The sequence below is a fragment of the Daphnia pulex genome, chromosome 12 (genome assembly GCF_021134715.1).
Source record: "Daphnia pulex isolate KAP4 chromosome 12, ASM2113471v1".
Classification (NCBI taxonomy): domain Eukaryota; kingdom Metazoa; phylum Arthropoda; class Branchiopoda; order Diplostraca; family Daphniidae; genus Daphnia; species Daphnia pulex.
Genome location: NC_060028.1, coordinates 6,070,933 through 6,091,973, shown reverse-complemented (window position 1 = coordinate 6,091,973; position 21,041 = coordinate 6,070,933). Strand labels below are relative to the sequence as shown.

Genomic DNA, 21,041 nt, shown 5'->3' with positions numbered 1-21,041 from the left:
AAAAAATCTTTATTTAAGGTTTGCTGGTATCGACCCACCTGTTCGACTATTTAGCAGACTACACCCCGTCGCATCTATCAAGATTTCGGTCAGAAATTACTTGCAACGATTCATTTGGCGTTTTGGCCGTTAAATTCGGCTTCCTTAAATTTTTGCGTGGAATGCCAATTGAGGTACAGTAAAGAGTAAATTAATTCGCCGATCGTCAAATTAAAGAGGGGCATCCGTTTGCCAGCAGAGTAAGAGAGAAGAGATGCAATAAGCTCTGTTGAAGTTGAAGTTGAAGAAGTTTTTTAAACTAATTTTCTTTCTTTCAGTTTTTTTTGCGACTGAAAGCAACTCCTGGTAATGGGAACGCGACAGCCAAATCGCTCCTGGTGCCCGGTATTTTATCCGATCTTTTCAAAGCCGTGGCAGGAGCAATTTACAAGGATTTTGGCTTTTCCAGGATTGCGGTTTTGAGATCTTTCAATAGTTTTCTTCGCCATGCTAACGGTAACAAATTAAAATTCCCAGCGTTTCCGCCCGCTCCCGATTCTCTTTATCTCATATAGACGTATTTCCAATTGCTTCGTACCCCTTGGGAGACTGCTCTCTCCCAACGCAAGCAAAACACAGTCGCGCACCATCCGTGTGTGCACCTCGTTATACGCTACGATGACCAATGGACAAAACGGCATGGTTTAAAAAAAAGTCTATAAAAATAAGAGGTGGAACATCGAAAATCCATCGCCGCCTTAATTCGGTTTCGTGGATGGTTTGAATTTATGGATGTTTTGTTTTTATGGATTTTAAAAATTTATTCCATGGGCTCAAAATTGACACAGGCCAACTCCCTTAGTACTTCGAAAAGAAATGTAAAACTTGGGGCTTGTAAGTTGGCACTTAGCGAACTTGCAGAGTAACACTAAAAAGTGACAAAAATTTTAAAATTTCACTCATATGACCAGTCTATTTTAACAGTTTCGTCTTTATTTGCCTAATTCCTCTTGAAAAAGTCTCTTACTGCGTGAGCATAACGTCTATGTAAATTAACTTAAGTATGGCAATATTTTTGTAAATCTTGGAAAAAGCAAATAAAAGTGTGTGTATCTTTAAACTGGTGTGTTGGGTAAGGCAAACGAAAAGGATTTTCAAAATTTCACTCTTTGATCCCATTAGTACAAAAAACTCAATGCGAATTCATCAATTCCACACAAAAAATTTACAAATTTATTTGATTACGTATTAAAATTATATCTGGATTGTTTAAGAGACAGGAGAATGACAGCCCATGCAAGGGAAAGTTATTTTCCCCCTCCATATCACTCGTTTCTCCTGTCATCCACACGACAACCGCAGTCTATCCTCTTCACTGTACGCACAATTTTTTTTTGTAAATGCTATTTAAAAAACGGCTTTTTTCCCCCTTCTATTTTCTTGTGTGAATAAAAATATTGCCGAGATCCCAACAGCTGCTACGTTGGCACTCCCTCGACCAGAGGCCAAAAAATAATTGGTCGGTGTGAAGACAAAATAAAAAAAAATGACGGGAGATAAAAGATAAGTCCATCCTCCAAGCTTGGAAAAAAAGTCGGAGTAACTTTATTTTTTAAATGCAGAAAATTAGAAGAAATGCTGGCTTACAATAAGATAAATGTTTTTTCCCGTCTTCTCTTTTCTTTTGTGTATATATGCTACAAAAAGGATTACAGAAAAAGGGAGAATGAAAAGAAGGAAGAAGAGGTAAAGGTAAAAGTCTATTTTAACAACCCACTTTTTATTATACTTTTACTTTAACATAAATCTTTTATTTAAATAACAGGATTCTGATGTGTCAAATAATAGCGTAAACAAGTCTAGTGATAAAGTCAATGAACATTCCAGAGAAGAAGTAAGCGAGCCAGAAAGTCAAATTGAAGAGGTACTTTAAGTAACATAAATAAGTAATATCAAATAACAATGCATAAATATTTTACTATATAACAGTCTTCTGAAGCGTCAAATAGTCCTATGAAAAAGTCAAGTGAATCAGTAAATGAAAAGTCAAGGGAAGAAGTCAGCGAGTCAGATATTCAAATGGAGGAGGTAATTGAATAAACATAAATATGTAATATAGTAACAATGCATAAATATTTTTCTATATAACAGGATTATGAAGAATCAAATAGTCACATGAAGAAGTCCAATGAAAAAGTCCATGAAAAGTCAAGTGAAGAAGACAGCGAAAATGAAACCCCCTTGGGAGAAGCAAGAATAAGAAGAGAAAAAACGAAAACATCTAAAGTGAAAAAGAGGAGCTCTTATTTGCTTGATTATTCTATTGAGCTTTTATTCTATTCTATTATTCTTTTGAGCTTCCCTCCTATTGGCCACCTGGTGCCCTTCAACCAATACACACACACACAAAATAAATAAAATTCTACATTATTTTCTTTAAAAAAAGTTCTTCAGCGTGTCCGCAGTGAAGCTCGGCGATCACGCGACTGAAGGATAGACAAGAGTCTAGAATAGCAGAGAAGCTACGAACAATAGAGTGGTGGTGGCGTGGTGAAGTTGTTCGGAAACATACACTAGCGCAAATGGCAGCCTGAAAGGTGAAAAGAAATGGCTTTTTCAGGCCAATGGCCTAAAGTGTATTGAGGGTGGCCTAAAGGAGTTTATTGCATCACAATAATTTAAAGGATTCAGTGTCATGGTGTTATGTGATGGTTATCCGGCTCACTCTGTTCTTGCGTCCAAAAAAACCTAAAGGCGCGTATCGCAGCTATATTTACAATCTTACTTTTTTTCTCCCTGTTGTCAACAATCTGACATTGCGTATTGTTTCAAACTGTGTTTTTTCTTCTTCTTCTCTCCTTTTCTTTCCTTGCCATCGGGGGTTGGACGGAGCTAGAGAGAGAATAAAATTTGAAACGGCTAAGACGCTGCATGCACACATGGGTTGTGTAGCGTAGCCTTTGGGTTTCTCTCGTCCTTACACTCTTGAGTAGACTACTAATAAATCTGTCTGAATATCTCATTACTAAAAGATGCTCAGATGTATCCAAATACTACAAAGACGTCAACGATCTAGAGAATTTTTTGCTCGTCATTTGAGTTTCAAACTACATTATATGATTTTAACTCATTTTTAAAGCTTCAAGCAGTTTACCCATTGAGTTGGCCACAAAGAAAATTAGTTGCTGTTCACACAATTCCATTAATATTCCTCTGGCTCCTAAACCAAAGAAATTTTGTAATGGTAAATGTGATGAAGAATGCCACGCTTCGAAAATTGACGTTGATTCAACTTCAAACCAAAAACTGTTGTCAATCACTAACAATTTAGATTTATATTGGCATTAAGGTGTTAAGCAGAAGTATGTAGAATGTTAGATTCAATTATGAACATAGGCCTAACAAATAAATGTTCAAAGGGCAACACAAATTAGGGTTTATTTCACACAATTTCAGGCCTCTGACATTTAATAGTTTTTGTATGCTTCGAATCGTTATGCCGTAATGGACAACAAGGCCAGTGTTTAGGGGGATCCAGTCGGACTCTCCAGTATACAATGCTTCGCCCACGCTGCAATCCTCGAATCACCTGTACAACAATTAAATTATTTGTAATTTTCACTTAATTTAACTTAACTCACTCAAAAATGAAGATAAAAAGGAATGAAATTGAGAATACAACAGGGTTTAAGATCAACAAACTCTTGTGAAAGCAGTTTGTGACAAAACAAACCACTGCTGCGGAAATTGGGTTTAAAAAACTGAAGTAAAAAGGAAAGGAATTGAGAATACAACAGGGTTTAATATCAACAAACTCTTGTGAAAGCAGTTTGTGACAAAACAAACCACTGCTGCAGAAATTGGGAAAAATTAAAAAGAGCGAAGAGAGCTGAGGAGCAGTTATTATGAGAGCAGTGTATCATAGTAGGCTTCCGGCTTAGACGCATGACCCTCCAACAGATTTCATCGAATCATGCGCCTTGCAAGTCCCCGTTTGACCAAACATCTCCCTTCCTCCTGGCTGTCGCAGCGAGTGAGTGACCACCGGCGGACGTTGGTTAGTGGTTATTTAGGGAAACGGGGCCACTGAAGAAGGGAGCCCAGATATGCACTAATAATTTTTCAACATCTACATAACTTATTGACGAGTCTTGAATTTCAGCAACCTCTCCTCAGCTTTACCAATAGATCAAGTCTATTGAACGGCAGCAAACGATTAAACTGAAAAACGAATAGAGATTAATTAATATAAAAGTCAATTTTTACGATTATTTTTTACAATTATTTCTCTTTCTTTTCTTCTCTTTTGTAAACGTTCTCTAAGTTCATTTCTTTTTGATTTGACAGCTTGGATCTCTTCCCACGCGTCAGACATTTTTTAACAAAACGAAATAAATGTGAGGGATTATATAAGAACAACAAAACAAACCGGCATATGATAGAAAATTTCAGACAAGCAGCTAGATTGTTTTCATTCTGCTTTCAGTGTATATTATTTTAGACGGCCGCTAGATGGCCCTTTTAATTTTATATTAAGAACAGGAATACTTCATTCTCCTAAAAGAGAAATGTCATTTTGATCGACATTGAGATACTGTACCATTTGAAAAAAAAAAGAATGTAAATTTTTTTTTGAAAAATACAGCCTTTTTACTTTAACACAAAATGAAATCTGATAAGCTCACCGTGTACGCTGTACGAAGTGGTTTTATTTCAATGAGATGGCAGTAGCACCAATTGGCATTCAAAAAAATAAAGAAAAAGAAGATGATAGAAGGTGGAGGTGCTGATTTAGGAGATCCCCCACGTATTCATACCAAATGTAATTTTATAAAAACTTGTTTCTCGGTTAATTGAGTCTGTCTCACTCGTGTCGGCGTTTACTTCCGCTGGATTCTTGATGCCGGTCATTGTGCAGTCAGTGCGATTTCTCTTCTGGAACCAAATCGCAATAGCGGGCAGTTCCGCTGGATAAACAAGACGAAGACTGGTCCGAAATGGTATTGTTTATGGAGCTCTCTTCCGTTTCTCGGCTTAAATGGGCTCTGTGTTTGATTTTTGGGGGGTTAAAGGAAATCATTAGTCTTGTTGGCCATAGACGTTGACATCACCATGGAATACCTTGTTAGATGTGGAATTTCAACGACCAAATTCGGAAATTGATCGATCTTCATTTTCTTATTTTTGGCAGACTCCTTGTGAGAATTAACTCTTTTGCCAGGGGTACTTCCTTTCTTAAGAACTCCTCCAAGAGAAGATGAAGAACTGGCTTCGTTTCGCACCGACTCTTTCTCCCGTTCCTCATCAGAATCAGAAAGCGTTATCAACAAGGGGGAAGAGGGGCGGATTACTTCCACAATATCCTTTTTGGTAGGTCTCCATCCTGAACTGGAAGGTCCCGGCATTGCGGAGTGACTAGGCATATCGTCGATAACCACTGTAGGCAAACTTCGACCAATACCACTACTAGTGCCCGGCTGGGGAGGAGTCAACGGATTATCACGGTATGCCTGATTGAAAAAATGTTATTTTTAAATTAGGCTAAATCACGTTTTGGAATTAAAATTTGTTTACCGAGCGAGCATTCAGCTGTAGATTATTTTTGGTCACGTAGACGGCGTTATCATCAAACTCGGCAATATTATAGGGTGAGTGGGAAAAGTTTTAGAACTCGTGAATGAAGTGATTTGTTTTTTGAATTGAGCCAAAGTAAGATTGAATGGCTTTTTTGAAGGGTCGACCACGGATAGGATATTTAGTAATTAGTACTAGAATCTTCTCCATCACGTCCGACAATCGAATCTCGGGGTCGTCTATTAAAATGTTTAATTCACGGTCCAACCAGGGAATGAGCCGATAAGTCATGTCGGGATTTTGTTGGAAAACCGCTGGTGTCGTTTCACGAAAGCGTTCCGTAATGACGAATGGCTCCACCCACAAATTATCTTGATAAATTCGGCGACGAAAGTTGATTATCCCATGAAATTGACGGGAAATGATTCCTCCATTAGATTGAATAATGGTGTAGAGTCTCCTAAGTGCCAAAGCTCTAGGGTTATCTGGTGTAACTGTTGTTCTGTTATTAAACATAGTTAATGAAAAAGATTAGAAAAAACATGGGTTTACTCTCTTAGTTTTACGTGTACCTTTGATCAAAGGCATTAGGAGCATTAGGATCTGGAACTGGTAATTTATACTCTTCGTAATCCTGTTTCGACTTTACATTGTGAATGATGGATGTAAATGGATGCTTACAATACGGACACACTGGATTCATCTAAAAGTTTTGGGGTAATTATTATCTCACCAAAATTTTGAATTCTTTTTAAGTAACTGCTAATTTGGATACCTTAGACCATTCTAGCAAGCAAGCAAAGCAAAATTCATGCCGGCAATTGTTAGTTGTTGATTTGTTGTCGCATTCTTCTAGACATATAGAACAGGGGTCTAGCGAAGCTCTTCCAGATTAAGGGAAGGATGGACAAGAAGCCATGGCAAAGGAAAGTGGTGGGTCTATGACGGCACCGAGAATGAACCTACACGGTTGATATATTGAATAGAGACATATATAAATTTATTGTTTATTTCGATTGTCTGAATTAAATAATGCGTAATACTACAGGTAGTACTTGCTGGTAGTGGCACGGCTGCACCAATTAATTAAAAAAAGTAGCATTAAAAGAGGGAAGTAGCAGAGAGAACTTTTACAAAAAGTAAACGAAAAACAGATCGCATGAATTTGTAAATGTCGCCCATCACGACTGTCCAAAAAAAGTGTTACACAATAGGAAAGTTGGCTAATTCAATTAAATGCAAAAATTTCGGCCAATAAAAGATCGTAAACAGCCGTGCGTTAATGACGGGCTCAAAAATAGTTTTTTTAGGCCCGCGTTAATCAAAAACTATCCCGAAGGAAGGAGAAGAAAGAGAGGAAGAAGATGCTGCGGAAATTGGGAATAAATTAAAAAGACAAAGGAGAAGAAGAAGGAAGAAGACAACAGTGCGGTTTAAAGTTAACAAAAGAAAGAAAAAACATTCCCTCTTTCTCGGGGATTGTTGAGCTGAATGCTAGCCCTGCCGAGAGGCTTGCTTTCCGAGAGATGAACGGCACGGAGTATCTCCGTTTTTCACGCAACAGGTCTGTTATTGAGATTCACAGGAAAGGTAAATGACATGCAGCTTACCCGACTGGATGCAAGTGTAGAATGGATAGCTGAAATTCCATTGACCATTCATGAATCCATTCCAAAGATGCCTGTGATAAAAAATTAGAAATGTCAGAACTAATTTCAATCACTTTAATCAATAACTTAACCAGACATTGCACATGGAAAATGTTATTGCAAGGAAAATGGGATAATGTCGAGGAAAATGTTTTTGCAAGCCAATCTACAAAGTAACTCGGGATTATCTACAACATTTTATATATTAAAAATCAGCTAATATAAATAAGTTTCCGCACAGGAATCCAGAACCAGGCCATGCGTGACCTAACCAAGAAAATGTTGGAACCCAATCCCGAAAAAAGAATGACATCGTCGGATGTCGCTAAAAAATTAGAACAAATCAGGGTAGAATCAAAGTTCTGTTATTAAGAATTATTCTAAAAATAAAATTAAAATAACATTTTCAAGGCGAAGGACAGGCCATACCAATTCGCCACCTCAGTGGCAGATGATAATACTTCAAATTTGAAACAAATCAAAGTTAATTAAAAAAAGGAATTGGGAAGTGGAGGTTATGGAATAGTTTTCCAAGGCGAGTGGAATAACATTCAAGTGGCAGTCAAACAAATTCTTTCATCCAAAGTCGAAAGTAACAAACTAGAGGAAGAAGCGTTACAAAAGCTGAATCATCCGAATGTTATCAAACTTTTCTACGTGGAAAGCAACTCGGAGAATAGGTATTTAATAAAACAGGAAAGAATAAATTTTTATGTTAACAAATGACACTTTCCATGAACGGCTATATAACGTAATATTTCTTAGACATTATGCGATGGAATTGTGCGCTGCTTCACTAGACGAATTATTTTTGAATGAGAAGGAACAAAAAAAATTTCTAGTACCAATGCCACCAGAAACTAAAGTTTTCCTCCAGCTGGCCGAAGGGCTCCAATACATCCACGAAAAAAGTCTGATCCATCGCGACATTAAACCCCCAAATGTTCTGATTCACGTCAAGCTGTCGGATAAATGGTTCCCACCGGTAATATTGAAATTAATGGACGACACAGAAGCTAATTTAACTGAATGTCAAGCAAAATAAAGAGGAACTATTAAAAGCGACGTCTTCAGCGAAGGGCTCGTCTTCGGCTACTATCTTTTGAATGGTCAACAATGATGGTTTAAACTGTCTCTGGCCAATTTCCAAATCAACTAGGATAATAACTTCCGATATAGATTGGTAAATTACCACGGACTTCATTATCTTTCAATAAGTGACTGAGCAGTGAAGGTTTTCTTCGCCGGATCCTCAAATGGCGGACCTTAAATGCTTCCGGACGAAAAATGTAATTTCTTGCACCGAGTTTTATCTATGAGAACCGAAATTTTATCCAGCCGAGCAAATGGCACGACGTTCCAAACTCAACATCGTTTCACCGAAGTTCAAATGTTTAAAAAATTTAAAGTAACAAAAGGAAATCGGATTGAATTTTTATAGTACCGATGGTCCGAGAACACTCTGGCAATTTGAAACGTCTCTTGTGATCCTTCCTAATAACCTAGGAGGAAAAAAACCATAAAAATAATAGCTAGCTACGACAAATATTATAAGGTTGTTTACAAATCAATGGTAATTTGAACGGTGTTCCCTAGTAAAGAAAAACTAATCAATTCCTCTACGCTTAATCGTTTTTCTTTAAAAGGTTGAAAATGTTTGCAAAAACTGTTTGAAAATTCTTACCAAGCGATTAATCTAAAATGTTTAGTATTAAATTTACCATTAAATAAATGAATAAAAAGAGCTCTCAACAGCTCAGTCTTTGGAGTTTACTGCTTTCGGGTCCTTTGTGATCGCTACTGTCACCACAGCTGATGGGCAAACTGCTGACGGAAGCCCGTCTCTGCAAAATGGCGCTAGGCAGCTGGGCAACTCGGCATCATCGGGGTAATCCTATTCCGAAAAAAAAATCGCGTGTAGGCTGTGTTTCATCGGAAGTTTACGCAGGTATATCTCTCTATCTCAGAGATAAGCTATTCCTCCCACTTCTTTTCCAAGAAAACACGACAAAAAATGAGAGGCACCTGCTGCTGTGGTCAAAAATAGAAATTCCCATAATCCTTGCCGTCGTTAATTGCTAAGTGGAAAGAGATGAGTCTAAAGTTTATTCTTCAGTTTTTTAAATAATTTCATTTAGTGGACTTTAAAACTTAATGAAGAAGTCTACAGTAAATTCATATAATTTCATGGCGTGACGACCTGACCATGCCCATCCAGCAGATTGAAGAGGAAGGCTCAATCGGATGTAATGTAATGACCAATATTACTCATGTGAGGTTTTCTGGCCGGGGAATCCCCCCGTTCAGGGGGGAGCCAAGTCCAGGGAACGTCAGTAAATTCCACGAAAACACCTAGAAAGACAAGTTCATCATCTACCGATATCATTGTATTCCGGGAGGATCGTTTACCTTTTTGAGCAACCTGTAGTCCATTCGTACCGATTCAAACGACTCGCAGAGCCGTGACGGATGCAACCGCAACAAAGGAAACAGTAAATGATTTTAAGAAATAAATGTACGTGGATGATTATTTGGGATCAGCGCCTACTGCAGCCACCGGACTCAAAGAAGCCATCATCGTAAAATCGTTTTGACCTCGGCTGACCTTCACCTGCAAGGATTGAGATCCAACTCCAAGGCATTTATTGAAGAAATCCATAAGAATATGAAGCCCGCAAATTCATCGACTCCCTCTCTTATATCGGAAGAAGGAATCGTTAATTCAAATTCCATAATTTCGCTTAATATGGGCAGAAACTGTGGGCTTTGTAAAAAATTATGCCGGAAGGAATATAATAAGTAAAAATTAACTAATACTTTTGATATTTATATCAATATACATAGAGCATAGAAATTTATATAACATTATTTTGTCAATTTTTTTAGAATTTTTCCAAATATTGCAATACCAGGAACCGGATAAAAAATATTCATTTTGAGATAGCAGTCGGGAAATAGGAAAACATATTAAAGATGTTTTTCTATATATATATGTATAATATTTGCCTTATTTTCCAATATCTGTAAATCAATTAACGCATAAAATGTAACGGAATTATCTGGAATGATTTAAAATTTGTATTTATAAATTTCATTTAACAAAGCTGCAACATTCATCTCAAAACACATATAAGATAAAAATGTTATAATACCATAGGATAGTGAATCGGCTAAAAATAAATGTTTATGGTTCCAATCCAATCCTTGCACAAATGATCACAAATGATCTTGCTTTTAATAAGGGTATGCGAGACTAAAAACACTAAGGTCAACAGAAGGAATTTTATTTGAAGTACAATCAAGGTATATTAAATTAAATCAATTACACAAACATCCTCCCTCCTAGCAGCCTCCCTTTCTAACACTTAAGAAAAAAGTTTCAATTCGAAGTTCAATAGTTCAGTTATATTCCATATTCAACAAGAAACCAGAAACAAAAGAATCAAAGAAACAAGAACAAGAAATCAATAAACATAATAAACTGCTGCCAAACTTCAAAATTTTGACTGCTTCCACTACATGTCCACACTTTTTTTTAGTGGAATGAGGGAAGCTCCTTTTTGGCCAGTGCCTATCATTCCGTAAAAATTTTTTACGGCAAAAAAGTTTACACAGAAATAAATTGTGAAAACTTAGTTAAACCGGTTTTTCTTCACCTCATCATTTTTTAGTTGAAGCTGGGTAGCACCTCTTCTGTTTTCTCTTCACCTGACAACAATCCTTCGACGTTCAGATATTGCCCAGGATGTGGGGAATGACACAGAAGGCCCTGGTGAAGAGGGTCAGCAAAGCTTCGTTTGCCAAAATCCCTTCGTCGACTTCGTCGTCACCTAGTGATTTTTTTGCGACAATAATATTGTGGAGACAAAGCGACGGGGGGAGGAAGGGAGAAAAAACAGACAGATCTAAAACCAAAAAAACGAACACAAGAAAGACACCATAACATTATATTAGTAGACTTACCAGAGTTCAACATGTTGCCTGGTGAAAGCTGCAAACGAATGTGAAAAATCAATATTCATTGACTTGCAAGCAAAACAATGAGGCGACAAACAATAAAGCAACAAAAAAATAGCCTGTCCAATACCACACCTGGTGAATACAATTACTATTGTTGATACAAACACTTCAAAGCGTACGTAAACAATCTTAGCCTCGCATTTCAGAATTAAACTGTTTCTCAGGCAGTAGTTTAGTTGAACTCGTGAAAAGCCACCTCATCAAATATTTAACCCGATTCTAATTAGCCGTACACGTTAGTAACGCTAAATCCACTATAAATTGAACTTTTGAATTGCAACAATACCCAACAACAAAAACCTTGAGAGCGTTGCGATGATTTCACTTTTACCAAGATTCCTAGCCAAAATTCATCAATTGTATTTCAGAATTTAATGTACACAAAATATTACTTTGATCCTTTACCATCTTCTGTTGTTCAACAATTGCATTCATATTCCGATGGATCATAAACCAAATAAAAGTCGTAATGGTAAATGTGACAAAGAATGTCACGTTTGGGAAATCAACGTTAATTCAGCCTCAAAACACCAAATCCTGTCTATCACCAACAATTCAGCTTTGTATTAGCATTAAGGTGTTAAAATGAAGTGTGTAGGATGTTCAATTCTATTGTAATGAAAGACCAGAGAATGCACTACGAATAACTTTCTTCTTCAGTGGAGTTGCAAGCACTCCTCCTACACAAGTACAAATATAAATTTCACTCGCTTTTATCGTCAAAAACGAATATGTTATCCTTATAGAATCAGAAGTACGGTCAGCATTGTTCTAGACACTCATCAGGATAGCCGTTGACGTTGGATGGGTGGTTTGTAACGAGCAGGTAAGAATCGACTGTAGAAAAAAAAGGTTCAAAAGAAGAATCAGCAAGATATCGATTAGAGCATCTTATTTGCTCGGCGGACCGATTGTTGAAATACTTGCATATTAACCTGTAGTTTAAGGTGAAACCAAGAAACCATAACCAGAGAACGGAAGAGTTACTTTAGAATTTATGAATAGTTTGAGATTAGGCAGCACGTCAGTCTTTTTCTAAATAGAACGAATTCCGTTTTCGCAACAGTCCATAACATTATGAGCTCCCATAAGATTGACTATCCCTCTTAACATCATTTGGAGATTGGGCTGTTTATGATCTTTGAGCTCTGTGGCAACTGTCAGATCGTCAGTTGAGAGAACGAGAACGTACGCCTCACGACCTGGGTGGTTAGAAAAACTCATAAGAATGAAAAAGAATCTTCATTGTAGACAGACCAAGATAATGTTGTGTCAAAAGATCACCTCTTCATGTGACAGGATTACACGACGCTTTTCAAAAAAATAAGCCACGATTCGTACCAAACAATATAGGAGCAGTTTTTGTTGATTATAAGGAGGCGAGTATGCCCAGGTGTCAGGCTGTGTCAAACGTTGACTATAAGTCTAATAATACCAAAGCAGTGTAATGCATTACTTCCATGGTTCCCTTGATGTCGGTATGACAGGCACGGTAGAATAACTGTTTCTTTGATTTTTACGAGGTAGGAAACTAGTCCATAAGTGGGACAAAGCTCAACAAAATTCAAATTTTAGTAAAAAAACAAAAAAAAATGAGACGAATAATCATTTTCAAATTGTTTTTTCACCAAACCATTAAAATAAAAAAAGATTCTAATAGCTCACAACAAAAATGTAAACAAATCATTTAAGTCAAATATGTTAACAGCACAATGAAAAAGGAGAAATATTATTTTACAAATGTAATTGATCGAAATGACTGTAAACGGATTTTTGTGAGGGGGAATTTCAGCTATTGGTATGGTTATAGTAGAAAGTGACGAAGAATATGTGAGCGTTTTTTTGGTTTTGTGGAGGTTGAACATTGGGGTGGGTCTATTGGTCTATGTATTCGTTGTATGTAAATTTTGATTGGAAATATTAGGCCGGGATAATGTAAAATTTGTGATTTGGACTATGTATAGCCTAATCGCTTTGGAAGCCCCTTAACTAGTAACCTAATAAAGGTATTTTCGATTTGTTTCCTCGACATTTCTGTCAGGAATATGAACATTGGAGTGCAATTTTTTTTTAGTTTTGTAAATTTTGTTGGCGATTGATTGACTCATTGTCCAATTTTCCATATCTCTGTTACTGAGTTCTCTTCCTTTGCTGTTTGGCGGACAGGGCCGATTCCTAGTCCCCGCTAGCTACCCGAGTAGCATTTTGGGGTTGAACCAATCTTAATACCGCTTCATCAATTTGTTAAAGTTCAGTAAAATAGTAACACATATTTTAGTTAAACTTATTCCTTTCATTTCTTCAGGGCATCTCATTCTTTCAGTATAGAGACAGTTATATTCAACATGACAATGATGTAAAATTATGTCATATACTTATACCTAGAGCACTTGTTACTTACACCAAAGATATTACGAGAAGAAGCTATCCACTGTCAGATAAGAAAAGAGAAGACAGTTGAGAGGCTAAACAGTAACCTCCCTTGGGTGTTTATACAGCCTCTTGTAAAGGGGTGAAAACTGTAGCTAATTGTCTTACGCATGGTATGAGATTGATCCGCAACAAAATTGAATGCTGATACCACTCATCCGACAATTCACGGGTCTGTATTGTACCCAATGTTTGTTTTTTATCGCTGTTGTATGTTGGCTGGATATTCTTTTCCAACTTTCGTGGTCAATATTGGGTCATTTTATAACCAACATCAATGTGATTCATGATCAATGACATGATGATGTGACATGACAATGTGTACAACATCAATGATCCACCAACGTCAATGGATAGTTCCAACAATTAGCCAAAGTTACAGTGGGCCAGAACAAGCGTTTGGCCAGGCAACCATTTAATATTTCGGACAATCAATAATATTTCAAAAACAGACAATATTAGTACTATGCCATTAATTAACGATGGATGATAACGATATGATGGTAAATAACGTTAGACTTTATTCGTGTAGCAATATTGCTGCTAAATTCTAATAAATATGTTAGATTTTTACTGGTGCTGACTCGTAGCCTACTTCTAACATTCATGATTGGTGTAATTCTGGTCTTATTAAACTAGTACACTAATGCACAACCATTGAGGCATACTAATATTGGTGTACCAATATTATGATTTACGACAGTCGAACAGAACAAAGAAAACAAGGCAAATGTGCAGTTAAAAGCAGTTTATTGGTATTCATCGATACAAATTAATTACAATAAACTACTAAACCAGGTCTTCTTCAGCAAGAACCCTAGCTATTGCTGCTTTCCTCCTTAGGTTTTTGCTGCTTGAAACCTTCGCCTCGTCAGCGGCATTTACGACAACCACCGTTTCTTTAAAAAATGGTTTCTTTAGTGAAAGCATCACTTTTGGCCCCAGATCACGATCAAACGATATTTAAACAATAAAATAGATATTTAAAAACAGAAAAAATATGAAATATATAACATAATAAGAACTCATTTAACAAGCAATCCACCACTCAACCGCACCAAATCCATGGACCCCACTTTTTTTCCGATTCCGCTATAGGACCTAAAAATCTGAAATAATTCAGGCATATATAGTTTTCTACTTCGGATTCATCTGTTTTTGCAGACATTAAATATTCCCTGGCGTTCAGGAGATATTTAATGTTAAAGTTTAGGTTTTTTCAAATTTTAACAATTTTGGGGGGTCTTTGGTATCGCTTTTTGGGAAAATGCTAACCTTAAAAAAAAAAATTCTTCCAAAAGTTTGCTAGGCCATCCCTCAATACCAATCCAAAAGGAATTTACATTCCGGATTAGATTGGTCGAGTTATTCCCAATCTAGTAAAGTGTAATTTTGACCAGTTTCCCACCCAGCCTAGTCGTCATTTTTTATTAATCTCTCTCGCGTTCCTGGCGGATGACAGCCGAAACATACGAGTTCTCTGCACCTCGGGCTTCATATTGCTGGCCACTAGACTATATGAAAGGGCCTACAGTATGTCTCCCGTTCTAAAGTGAAGGCCAGGAAAGCGTAACTTCGGCTGTCATCCGCCAGGAACGCGAGAGAGAGTAATAAAAAATGGCGACTAGCGCGTCGATCTGGCTCTGATACTGACGTGATCCTTTTTTCTCGGTTTTGTTGGCGATGGGAAACGTGCTTCAGGTTTTGAAAAAAAACCTCGGCCGTATTATTTTAAAAAATATTATGGAAATGATAAACCATAAAGAACCTAGGAATAAAAATATATTAATGAAAATAACACAATGAATCAATTGTTTCAACATTCGTTTGTTTGTAATCTTATTTCATGGAGATTCTTCCAAAATTAAAAAATTTTCAACGGACAGTGTATAAATATTTTTTGGCCCAAACGCTTCTCATCATTCAAACACATTATGACAACAACACACAACAAAACACACAATTTCCCGGAAGGAAACGAAGCAAGAGATTAAGACAATGTCAATAGTGATAAAGAGTATTGAAAAGTACTGGTGTGGGATGAAATAATTTTTATATGCTGGAGACTTGTTAGAAAGTAGTGTGGTTCTAAACGTTTTTAAAAAGGATTGAAAATGATAAAATTGAACATTGCGCAAGGGCACTGAGCCATGTCAGGATTTTCTCTTAAGAGCAGGTACCCTATGTACATGTTAACTAACTTTTTTTCTTGAAGAGGTACACTCCTCTGAATTGTGTACACTGCAAAAACTATGGCTTTTCTTCAGGAGAAAGCTTAAAAGCCCAAATAAGAAATTCTTTCGTTCGCTTTTCAATTATCCTTAATGTGCAGTGATTCCACTTTTTACATGTTGAAAAGAGATAACCCATCAAAATCAAAATTTTTAAAAATCTATCAGTATCGTTTTAATTATTGGATTCGACAAAACTTATTTTTATGATTTTGGGAGGGGCCATGTCTACGTGAACAACGGGGTTGGCCACGCCATCAGCATCTATGGAACAAATTTGTATTAAGAAACATTTCATTACTTGAAAATAGAAATTTTTACCTAATACGATGACGTTTTCAAAGTCGGTGACTAACTGCTCTGCTGGCTCCCCGTCTCTTCCGTATACAGCAACCACAGTGGCAGGGTTAAGTGTGCTCAGCAATTCAATTCCTCTACTAACATCTTCTGCTTTGTTTTCTTCATTGTTGTTCATTGTCTCTGTCATTTTCTTCTTCTTTTCCTTCCTCTCCTTATTATTCTTGATTGGTTAACAAAGTTTACAACAGCAATTGAATACGGTGGTCCAGCAAGAACAAACGCCAAGTGGCCAGTGGGGACTGAAATCGGTGGGCAAACAGAAGCAGGAGCCATAGACCCAGCGAGAACCGAAGTTCGAGGGCCAACAAGAACTGAGGTCGAAAGACCAGCTGTAGCTGAAGGCGTTGTACAAGCAATCACATAGGCTGAGTGAGCAGTTCAGAATGTAGTTCGATAGCCAATAGCAGCTGATGAGGGTCCTTTGTATAAATTAGGTCTTCTTGCCCACCACCTACTGAAGGTCCCTCCCAATGTGTGAGGGTGGCTAGAAAGGCTAGGTGCCGGGCCGAGACCCAACAGCGACCATTCTGAGCTGCAGCTATGACCTGCCTGGTCATCTACGTGGTTGAACAACACCTTGTTCCGATTTGGATCATCACTAGACCTCGGCCAAACCGGCTCGTTGTACTTGGGAACCTCGTGGTATAAGACTTTTTGGGTAATAGCATAGCCACGGTGGCTGATTCCATAAGTGGAACAGGTCGTCGTCTCTTTAAGAAGAAAGTACGGTTACCCTTGGTCTAGCTCCATAATGACCGTCGTCTGTGTCTTGATATTGGGTCGGCGCTTAAGGAGGTCTTGGTTATGGGTGCGGTGGTGAAAGGCCTGGACGTAGGCTTGGGCTGTCAGAGTACCCATGCAATCCTTGAAGCGTTTGTGAACGGACGGATGATCTACTTGAAATTGACTCACCCACTCTACTGAGCAGATGCTCCTCGATGATATTGAGCCAAAATTCGTCGTCGTCTCAAACGTAGTAATCTAGATGGCACTCGTCCCATCGTTGGGGCAGATTGTGATATAACAATCGTTGTGGTGATTGCATTCCTGAAAGGTGACGATAAGATCTTCTCTCCTATTCGTTATTGATGTCTGACTGCCATGATCGGCCATCAAAATCTTGAGCGACTTTTATTAAATTTGCGAATCTCCGTTTCGCATTGTCTCGAAGCACCTTAAGTGTTCTTAGGTCTTCTGTTTGCAACTCTTCTTCTTCTTCAATGGCGTTGAAGTCAATTTTTATGGGTGAACGCAGATGAATTTGATTAATTTCGTAGGCGTGGCTTGATTGGTGAGCACGGCCGCTAATCATCCTAGCGGCCCGCTAAGATGATTAAGAACATTGACGTGCGAGATAGAGCGAGACTATCGATACGAGTCCGAACTACACGAGAAAGCTGACAGTGACGGACCACACGAGGTAGGAAACCGTTGAAGATAAATGAGTTTTAATCTAGTTGATTTAATGAATCCACGATAGTATACAAGGCAACACAAACGAGCACAAAATGGCAATTGCACGGTACTTACAGTTACTAATAACCATTTGCTTGGGTCCTGACACGTGGGACTTCGGTGAAACAGTAGTTATCACTAGGATAGGCTTACAGATTTATTTACTGGTCGGTGCACCATTATTTTCCCTTTGAAACATCATGAAGAGACACTTCTTCCGATATAACTTTCAGTTTTTTATCTTGTCCTTGTCTATTTTTTCACACACTCAAAAGTTTCAGTCACATAGTACCATCACATATAGAATCAAGTACACTTCAGACACACAATCAGAAATGGAGATGCAAACAAAGAATTACAATAGAGAGTGAGTCAGCTAGTCTCTGCAAGAGTGTAGCCATGTAACTGCTTTTTTGCCCAAAAGGCAATTTCAACAAGAGAGAAAGGGGGAAGGGGCTACCAAGAGTTCAATTGACATATATGAAAGGAAAACAGAATATGCTTTAGGAATTATCTAATCCTTTGCTGTATAGGCGGAAACAAAAAAGGTTAAAGGTCGGATTACTTAAGAAATTTTGCAATGAAATGAGTTAAATACAAAATGCACACGAGTGCGTCCATTTCGATACTGGAAACATTCCCATGTTTACAATGAATTTTACTTCCCAAACCAATTGACATTGCCAACTGCTAGCTTTTTTAAAAATGAACTTTGCCCTGTCCTGTTCATATCCATGCTTATAAATAATATAAAGATTTTGAAAACGCAAGGGAAATTTCTTCTCCCGGCTATTAAGATTTTTTCCTATACACAGCCGGTGCCAGGGGGTTTTGAAAATCGACCGCTAGACGGCGTGCAAAATGAATTGGGATGATGGCGAAAATCATTCGAAAATGGCGTAAAATTTTCCAGATTTTCAATCCCTTATATCTCTGCTAATAAAGCTTAGATAATAAAAGGGCGAGATGTCTGTGCACAAACATCTCCATGGAGAGAGGCAAAATCATTGATTCTGAAATATGTTTTTTTTTTAACGGTCTGGTTCGCCCAAAAACTAATGTAAACAATTCTACAATTTCTTGTGGGCTCCCTTAGTTTTTCATAAAAAATTTAAAAATATAACAGCCGAATCGTGGTTTTTTTATTCGTTTTTTCGCAAAATTCCGAATAAAATGGTTTATTTGGAGCGATGCCTAGTCATCGATTCCCAACAAATTATAACCCTCCAAACCATCGCATAAAATTCTGGTGTTAAGATTAATAAACAGACATATGTTCATTGGCAATGCTGTAAATTTCGTCTGCGATAACCTCTTGTTGATTTTTTGCATATGGTTGGGCAAAGAGCTCACGGATCTTGACTAAGAATACCATTTTGTCATTTTCAAATCTTCTTTATAATAACCCAAAATATGATGCATTACTAACGTAACGCATACTAACTCTACTAACTACTCTACTACTCTACTAACTACTCTACACTCTACTAACTAAGAAACAAATAACAAAAAAGTATGCAAAATATAATTATTGTTTAGTGAATTGTGATTGCAAGAATGAAGTAGTTTGCTAAAGGGGAACAGATCAAATTTTGAAAATTGTACATTTGAATTGTGTTTTGCTTCCAGAAGTTTCTTCCTTTATTTTAAAAGATAAGAAATTGAAGAGAAGTTTAATTAGGTAGTAAGACATTTTGAGTCTCTGAAGAAAGTTCACCTACAATTGGCCTTCAAGGCTGAATGCTGTATTATGGTATTGGTTGTGAGCTAGTTTTCTCGTCATCTTTAGGTGATTTTCTCTTCTGATTGTTCAATGCTAAGGGATCAGGATAATCAGCAGACTCAACATCACTGCTGTCCTTCACTGTTCTTTTTCTTCGAGAGTTGGGCTGGTTTCTCTTTTGAGGAGGTTTTCTTTTCTCTTTGTCTTTCTTCGACAGATGGTCTGGGCATCCTGAAAGAAATAAATAGATGTAAGAATAAGTCTTTATTAATTGTTAATATAAACATAATATACCAGGCCATAAAAGAGGCACAGGCCCAGGTCTTAATTTATTGCTTACTCTTTTCAGTGCAGTGACATCACGTGGGACTCCATTACACAATCCAGAGAATGTGTTTTTTATAGCCTCTGGAAGAAAATGCAGCTCACATACATAAGAGCTGTTCCTTAACACAAATTATTTCCTCAGTATTTTCTTTTAGCACTTCTTAAACTAGTCAGGGTCTTTGGAGGCTTCAAACAGTGCTGGTTGTGGTCCAACTTTTTGGCTTTCACCTTTCTTTAGAGGATATCCAGTTCTGAAGCCAGGTGCCCAACACGTCCTACCCATTTCTAAGAAATATTCAAAAAGAAAAACTATACAACTTCATATCGAAAACACTAATTTATACATAAAAACAGCTAGATTATTCAGATGTCACATTCAAGTGCGTAGGAATAGGAAGAAAAACTTCCCCTCTACCTTATTGCGCTGCCAACTAGCAGGGGCTTCCACTCCCCGGACAGCTATGGGCTACAGCGGGAGATAGGACTGCTTTCTCCTCTATACTCCTCCCTCATCTCGTCATCACGATCTACTGCGTTATTTATCTGTGTAGCATCTATGGTTAACTAGCCACAAACCAGTCAGGTGCCAAAAGAAGCAAAGTGTTTTTCAGTAATAAAGGCCAAAGCAAAACAAAACAAAAAACTCATCCGTTCAACACAACCATAACGCGGGCTAAATGCGGTAAATTTCACCTCCCCTCCCATAATGTTCGTTAGCCCCCTCAAGGGTCGCCGCTGGAAAATTCGTTCTCACTAGTCTGGTTTTGTATGACTAATGTATTCCATAAAACGTTTTCTCGCTAAATGTTCCGTCCCTACCAACCTGTAACTCTTCAAACACACACTCTTGGCAGTACGAAAAATTCAAGCAACATAAAGTACAAACTGAGCCGCACAGTCGACGTAATCAGTCACCCTACACCACTCCCTCTGCAGAGTGTGGCTCCCAAGCGTACCGACATTGGGTGTCTTAGTGGTCGTCCTGTGGAGCGTGCCTATCATTGAATTTGGTCTATACAAAAATAACCGGAAAAGTCCAAAATCGTGCAAGTATTACCTGATTTTTTTTTCTTTTCCTTGGGTGGTCGCCAATCCTTAGACGTTGCACCGCAATACTCCTAGCCGTCTTCATTTGTTTTTTTTTTCGGGTTTAAACCTGTTGCAGGCACTTTGCCAACGGCATCCCCGTGCACCTCCGTGGCCACCGCCGCCACGTCTACCACCGCCTCCACGGGTCCGGGCGTCATATCTACTCCCGCCATTATAATCGGAGGCAAATCGGACACTACATCA

At 37.8% G+C, this 21,041-nt stretch overlaps 1 protein-coding gene and 1 long non-coding RNA gene across 2 annotated transcripts; one reads left to right on the top strand and one right to left on the bottom strand.

The window, feature by feature from the left end:
- The first annotated feature begins 7,338 nt into the window (after positions 1–7,338).
- On the top strand, positions 7,339–8,247 carry LOC124209972 (tyrosine-protein kinase Lyn-like). Its single transcript, XM_046608222.1, has 4 exons — positions 7,339–7,375; positions 7,444–7,550; positions 7,701–7,882; positions 7,968–8,247. Exons 1-4 carry the CDS (start codon positions 7,339–7,341, stop codon positions 8,245–8,247), a joined length of 606 nt encoding a protein of 201 aa, XP_046464178.1.
- A 10,974-nt stretch (positions 8,248–19,221) lies between these two features.
- On the bottom strand, positions 19,222–20,630 carry LOC124209812. Its single transcript, XR_006881077.1, has 4 exons — positions 20,164–20,630; positions 19,716–20,033; positions 19,420–19,652; positions 19,222–19,337 (listed from the first exon to the last, which is right to left on the bottom strand). It is a non-coding gene; the product is annotated as an uncharacterized LOC124209812 (long non-coding RNA).
- Positions 20,631–21,041: the final 411 nt, after the last annotated feature.